Source organism: Leuciscus leuciscus, assembly GCF_965113295.1.
Source record: "Leuciscus leuciscus genome assembly, chromosome: 7".
Classification (NCBI taxonomy): Eukaryota; Metazoa; Chordata; class Actinopteri; order Cypriniformes; family Leuciscidae; genus Leuciscus; species Leuciscus leuciscus.
The window spans coordinates 41003212-41010499 of NC_138731.1; the positions used below are offsets into that span (position 1 = coordinate 41003212).

A 7288-nucleotide genomic window follows, 5' to 3' on the forward strand; every position below is an offset into this window, starting at 1 on the left:
AACAGAGAGAAGTGAAGAAACCTGTTTTCCTCCTTCACAGGTCACAACCCTTTAAATATTACGACATCACGCACATACAAACTAACTTACAAAAAAAAGTTATACTACTTTCTGTATGCCACTAAAATACAGTTATTAGATTTTTATTATTTGATTATTTTTATTACTATGTCGACTAAGTGTTAACCATGATAAAATGACACGTGACACGTCATCCTTATGTGGTTTGCGTAAATAAAGTCTTGAGAAATGGCAACAGGAAAAAATACTTTTGAAACACAATCCAATTCTGTTCTCTTCTGTCTGTGTGCATAAACAAACCCTTCTCTAATTCTTAATGCTGTATCACATATAATCTTTATCCTCATTACACCTGTTATCAGTGTGTGTGAATTAAGACAAGAAAGATCATTTGTTTAAAACCACTGCCTTGGAACATTAATAGTTATTCCGCAATAATAATAATAATAATAAGTATGAGCAATAACAATAGTGCTAATAATAACAACACTAATAATAATAATAATAAAATCTAAAATAAATAAATAAATAAATAAATAAATAAATAAAACGATATAACATATGACATAAAGTATGTTGATAAACTAATAATGTGGTAAACACATTTAAAAAAAAAAATTCTCAGAAAGGTACAGGATGTGGCTTCACACTTCTTTTCTTTCCATTGTATTCAGCCTATAAAAATAAACTGAGAGAGGGTGGTTGGGTAAAGATAAGACACAAGATCAACTGCAGTAGATATAAATGTCTATTTTTTAGTTTTAGTATTTTTTTACCCTATGATAGTGATAGTCATGATAGTCATAATGATCAAATAGAATAAGTGAATAAAAAAATCAACACAATATAGACAATAGGGGGCTTTTAGAGTGATGTATTTGACTGAATTGTTTGCTTTATTTCTTATTATATCTTCTTTTTACTTTTATAATCACTATAATTATTGATCATTAAAACTGACATTTAACAAAAAGAGACAGGGTTGTGTTTTATGTCACGTTTAATTGTATTACAGTGAAGACAATCAGAGTACATATGCACATATTGCCTGAACCACATATTAATATGTTTAATATTTTTTAAATCATGTAACACATACTGCAATGAATATATAAACACTAGAGAGTGTCTTTAAAAAAAAATATATATATGTATATTTTTTTAACTGTGTCAAGTTGAGACTGATAAAACAAGTGAAGTGATATACTTGAAGCCTACTAGAAAAATCTGGGCTGCTAACACAAAGGTCATAGATGTGAATCATAAACTGGAGACATCCATCACTGTGCTCTTGAGCATAATCATAATCAAAGTTTAGCAATTGAAATGTCACTACTGCTTGTGTCATTCAGAATATGACTATTCAATTCTATTCACATTTATTTGTATACCGCTTTTCACAATACACATCGTTTCAAAGAAGCTTTACAGTGTTTGTTGTTTTCCGTTTCCTAAAAATGCTTTTTGGGAAAGAAAAGGCATGACATACTATAAAGAATGCACAGCTAAATGAGCAGGTGGTAAAATATTTATTATTTACCAAATATATTCCCCCAAGTATTCTTGTTATTAGGTGCATTTGGAGATTAGCTGAGATAGATGATTTCATTATATTTTTAGACAAAAAGGAAAGAATGCAAGAAATGCAAATTCTAAGACCTCATCCTCATTACTGTAGCTTGCTTTTTGCTTTTCTCATGAATATTCTGCAGCAGAAATACTTGATAACCATAAATATGATCAGGATTATGAATGCCACAGCAGAAAGCAGGAATAGTATGACGTCAACAGAGTGGTAAGAGTACCAGGGCATTTTATGAGACTCTGTCTGCAAGTGAGCGGCACCTTTGTGCCTCATAACAAACTCAATCCAGAAGATGGCGTTGTCCAGAGGCTTTACTGGGACGTCCCTGTGAAGCCTTGAGAGTCTCTGCATGTTCTCCCGATAAGAGGGCTCATAAAGAACCTCTTTAACAGTTTTAAGAAAGGAGTCTTTACCCACTGTGGTGAAGTCTACATTCTTGGCTACACCCTTTACTCTCATTTTTACAAGATTACTAGGCTGGTCAAAAATCAGCCCAAGTCCAATGATTGGCACGCTGTGGTAGATGGCTTCTTGAACTCCATTGGTTCCCCCATGTGTCACAAAGGCTCTGGTCTTAGGATGACCCAGAAGATCATTCTGAGGCATCCAGTCCATCAATAAGGTATTGTTCCCTAGTCCAGATGGTCTCTTTCCTTTGTACCTCCAGATGATCTTCTGTGGAAGTTCTGCAAAAGCTTCAGCAATTGCCTCAGCTACATCATCAGGAAGCTGACCAATGAGAGTGCCCAGAGACATGATGATGACACCATGCTCACCAGAGCTCTGCACAAAGTCCTCCAGGTCTCGTGGAAGAGGCTTTGATGGCTTGCAATGAAAACCACCGACGTAGATAATGTTTGGCATAGTGGGACGCGGGAATTCAAAAATAAAATCAGCTCTATGGAGCCACAGATCAGCACCTTGAAGTAAAGAAAAGTAGGATGTTCCTGGGCCAATGAACCGTTCACAAAGTGCATTATAAGTTGGAGTAATCAGGATAGCTAGGATTATTTCTGGAACGATGTACATCGCAACATTCTCCACTCTTTCCAAGAAACTCATGCGGTCTGATAACTCCACCATTGAAGCAGGAACATAAGAAAGCGGTGAAGGAGCTATTACAAAATGAGCCTCACTGTAATCTGTCCAGCGGACATTGTAGACAATGGGCAGTTTAAGATAATGACCCAATATAACACCTCTAAACATGGCTGGATCTGTTAGAATCATATCATATTTGGCATCTTTTAAGGACTGCATTAGCTGCTGGTCTTCAAACATGCTGATTATTATCTTGTTTTCTTCTTCAACCATCCATAAAAAACTTTTCCACATAATTATCTCCAGCTTCAGACGAGCCCAAATCGAATCCTCCCTCATGATTCCCAGTAGTCTGGATGTAAATGCCTCGAGGAGTTCTTCACTAAATCCTCCTTCGCTCTTGAGATTGATCGATGTGTAGTGAGGTGAGAATTCTTTGATGTGCCAGCTGTCTTCTATCCGAATGACTGTAACATTGTGACCTTTGGCATGAAGTGCTTCAACCAAGATGTTCATGTTAACCCAGTGACTGCCACCCACAGGACAGACAAGAACCTTCCCGCTCTGAACAACTGGAACAGTCGTCAGAAGGAGGGTTAGCATGATTGCACCAAGCACCTGAGAAACCTGTCCAGTACCTGTATCGCAAAGGAGGGAAAGAAAAGATCAAAATGAAATGTAAATAATTATGGTTAAGATACAGTATATCTTTTTTTTTTTCTTACATAAAAAAAAAAAAAACTATACTCATTGAAACTGAATCTATAGAGGAAATACTGTATGTAGAGGCAAATTTCTTTTATGGCAAATAAAAGTATTAATAAAACTATTAAATTAATTGCATTAACTCCAAAAAAAAAAAAAAAGCAATATTGACAGCTCTAATTTATACAGGACCCATATGTATTTCAGTAAGGACACATTTAAATATTACACAGCAATATAAACATGAATCACAATAAGAGAGAGTGCATCTTTTCAAGAGAAAAAAAATATTACCCATTATTGTGTATAATGGAAAATCTGTGTAATAGTGCAAATATCATCCAACTGCAAGCACAGCCTGTCAACATCTGTATGCAAGTGAAGGTTCATAACATAACAAGCTTTAAAAGGCACGGAGCATTTATACTCAAAGCTAGTGAATCAGTAACTAACCAACGGGGGCTGGTTGGGTCGGCAACCCATGAGCAAAAGTGAAAGAGCTGTAATCATTTCATTCAGGTGAAGTACCTCATATCTGCATATACAAATCTACATTTTGAGGTAATCATTCGTCATAACACAGCTTGTTTTATTCAGTTAGGAGTTCTAAACATACCAGCTCTGATAAATCATAAGCATGACCTCTGCGCAATAGGCTAGACGAAATTGCGTGGCAGATGTAGCCGCGTCTGTTCGATTGGTAAAATGTTATAGGCCTAAGGCTACTCAGTTTTGTGGTAACGTTAGCCATGTTGCTTCGGCTGAAGTTGTCCTTGTGTTAATGGTCGTGTAATAACTTCTGTATGACCTGGCAATAAACATTATTGTAAGTGTGTCTATAATGTGATAGTCTAAACTGATTTTATTTCGGTTGCGGGTCGGGTGGTCGGTTCTATTTTAAGCGGATCGGGTCGGGTGCGGATTTTAATTAGTGCTGCTGTCGGAAAACGGGTCGGATGTGGCTTTAAGCACTGTCTGCGGGTACCGGCGGGTGCGCATTTACAACATCGGACCCGTGCAGGACTCTGCTGCGCATGACAGTTACTGACTGACAACTTACAGTTTGTTCCGCTGTAGGCTACACTATAGTCAATACTATACATTTTGGAGATATTCAACTAAGTATATTGAGTCCTTATTAAACATTCACTCACATCAAAATGACTGTGATGCATCATGCATGTGGAAACTCCGTTCATGCGTAACCTGGTCACTTCACGTGTTTTCTCTGATCGGATAGCTATCCAATCGTGAAAAGACTGAAAGAGAGTGCCTTTTTTCCTGTTCCAGATGGAACTGGACAAAATGCATCTGGTTGCTGAAGCCACAAGTGTAAATTTTACTCCGTTAAATGTGCATATCGCGCGGGAATTGAAGATTAGATTTAGCCTATATTCGTTTTGAGGAGGTTAACCAGTGTAAATGTATAGGCTATCTGTCCGATCAGTAAAAATGCACGAATGACCAGGTTTAAATAGGCCCATTGGAAAGAAACAAGCTAAAGGATTTTGACAAAAGTAAAACAGGGTTTATGAAAAATGGCTCCTATTTAAGGTTCTGAATCTGCACCATTTCTATGTTAGCCATTAAGCCTATATTTAAAATATGTTAAAGTGTATTTATAGCCTATATGGGGTTGGGGGGTGTTGTGGCACAGTTACGGTTAGCGTAATATATAGGCTATATATATACTGTATATATAGCCTATAAATATATACATATATATATATATATATATATATATATATATATATATATATATATATATATATATATATATATATATATTAAATAAAGGATAGGCTAATAAGAGGTCCACCCTATTTCACCAAGGTCCACCCACTTAACAATTTCAGTAGCCTTGCTACTGTTACAGACGCTGCAACATTTAAGAAATAACCTACATAATGCTTATGGTAGAATTTCAGGAAGTAGCCTACTTCTGTAAAAGTGTCCATGCAGGATTTCGAAAATATGCTGTGCAGAGACCTGGCAGGCAAGATAAGACACTTGCCAGAAAATGAAGAAGAAAAGCTGGCTGAAGTTGGCCACTGCTTAAGGGCCATATGTAAGATTTTTCATGAATTTATACATTTTTTATTGTCAGTGTATGAAGCCTGTAGACTGATTTTTACGTTTTTACCGGGAAAACCAAGGTCGTTTACGCATGCTGTCTTCCATTCTAATCTATGACACATGAAACAAATGCTTATAGTCTCAAATATATAGGCTACTTTATCAAACTATCATAAGTGTAATTGTATTACCTCATCTGTCGGCATGATGATGAACTGCAGAGCTTGTATACATCGCTATGATCAGATGTTTTCTTAACTGCCACTTTCTCACCACTGTCATTTTTGTTCTGGTTTTATTTTATTGAGAGGAAAGCGCGCAACACTACATCTATTCATCGTCGCTTTCAGGGCGTTTGGATGTTTGTCAGTAGGCCTATATCACTGCAAAGGTATGTGGTAGGTTTTTCTCTGTTTCTCACCTAAGTCTACCTGGGTCTCGTCTACAATCGACATCCCCGAACGTCTACAGTCGACGTTAGTTTCCTATCTATAGCGCGTCTACAGTCGACGGCGGCTGGGTGATAATCCTATAGCCTACTCTCCCCTAATTAACTTGTTGCGCAGCATTAATAACTGACAAACTTCAGCAAATGTCCTTTAAATGCTTTATCATACCGATTTTATCATCACTGCATTGGTTACCTATAAAGTTCCGTATTAATTACAAGGTATTGCTACTGACTTATAAAGCCCTAAACGGCTTAGCTCCTGTCTATTTAACGGATCTTCTGTCGCCCTACAATCCATCGCGCTCTTTAAGATCACTAAATTCAAGGCTTTTGGTCATACCTAGGATATTCAGAACCACCAAAGGAGGGAGAGCATTTTCACATTTGGCTCCAAAACTCTGGAATAGTCTTCCTGATACTGTTCGTTGCTCAGACTCGCTCTCCCAGTTTAAAACTAGATTAAAGTCGCATCTCTTCAGCCAGGCATTCATATAATCCCACAGTTCAAACTACAATCCGGCCTCTAGCTCATAAATGCCAGAGGAGAACTGGCCCCCGACTGAGCCTGGGTTCTCCCAAGGTTTTTTTTTCTCCATTAGGTCACCTGATGGAGTTTTAGGACACCATTAGGTCACTTGATGGAGTTTTTCGGTTCCTTGCCACTGTTGCCTTTGGCTTGCTCAGTTGGGGATATTTTGGGGATATTTAATTAAATTTTATCAATCAATAAATTCCTCTTGAAACAAACTTTGTTGTATTATTTAAATTTAATACTGTCAAGCTGCTTTGATACAATCTGTATTGTGAAAAGCGCTATACAAATAAACTTGACTTGACTTGACTTGACTTTAATCGCGGCCGGGAGAGTTCTCAGAGCAGTTCTCCAGATAATCCCCCCCCCAAAAAATACATCAGGTTTTATAGGATAAAGACAGACACATCAAAATAAGATCAGCGTGACTAACATGTCACCTTCTATCAATATGATTGGTTCAGTTGGTAAAGCAAGCCCCCCTTTCACCCTCTCTTATTGACATAAGCAAAAATATCTCGAATCATCAAAAACATTGTGAAGAGTTAAGAGTTCAGTTGATTATTGATTATATCATGACAAAATCAGACAAAGAACAGAACGTTTTAGTACATTATCTCCAGAGTAAAGAACAGAATGTTTTAGTAAATTATCTCCAGAGTAAAGAACAGAACGTTTTAGTACATTATCTCCAAAGTCTGTCAGAATATTAAATCTAGAAGGGGAAGTCAGGTCAGTGTTTGTCATAATGTTAGACGTTAGACGTTAGGGGTGGAGGGGCGGAGGGGCGGGGGGATGAACGCTCTGTCTTATAAACAGTGACATGTAAGACTAGTCTTGCATATTAGTTCACCCCAAAATGGGCCAGTAGTATTTG

The 7288-nt window shown here is 37.2% G+C and overlaps 1 protein-coding gene and 1 long non-coding RNA gene across 2 annotated transcripts; both read right to left on the reverse strand.

The window, feature by feature from the left end:
* Positions 1–1531: 1531 nt before the first annotated feature.
* On the reverse strand, positions 1532–3791 carry LOC309502349 (UDP-glucuronosyltransferase 2A3-like). The gene is made up of 2 exons (XM_082174726.1): positions 3647–3791; positions 1532–3285 (listed from the first exon to the last, which is right to left on the reverse strand). Exons 1-2 carry the CDS (start codon positions 3648–3650, stop codon positions 1691–1693), a joined length of 1599 nt encoding a protein of 532 aa, XP_082030852.1. The 5' UTR covers positions 3651–3791; the 3' UTR covers positions 1532–1690.
* A 1377-nt stretch (positions 3792–5168) lies between these two features.
* Positions 5169–7215, reverse strand: LOC309502457. Its single transcript, XR_014207301.1, has 2 exons — positions 6717–7215; positions 5169–6025 (listed from the first exon to the last, which is right to left on the reverse strand). It is a non-coding gene; the product is annotated as an uncharacterized lncRNA (long non-coding RNA).
* Positions 7216–7288: the final 73 nt, after the last annotated feature.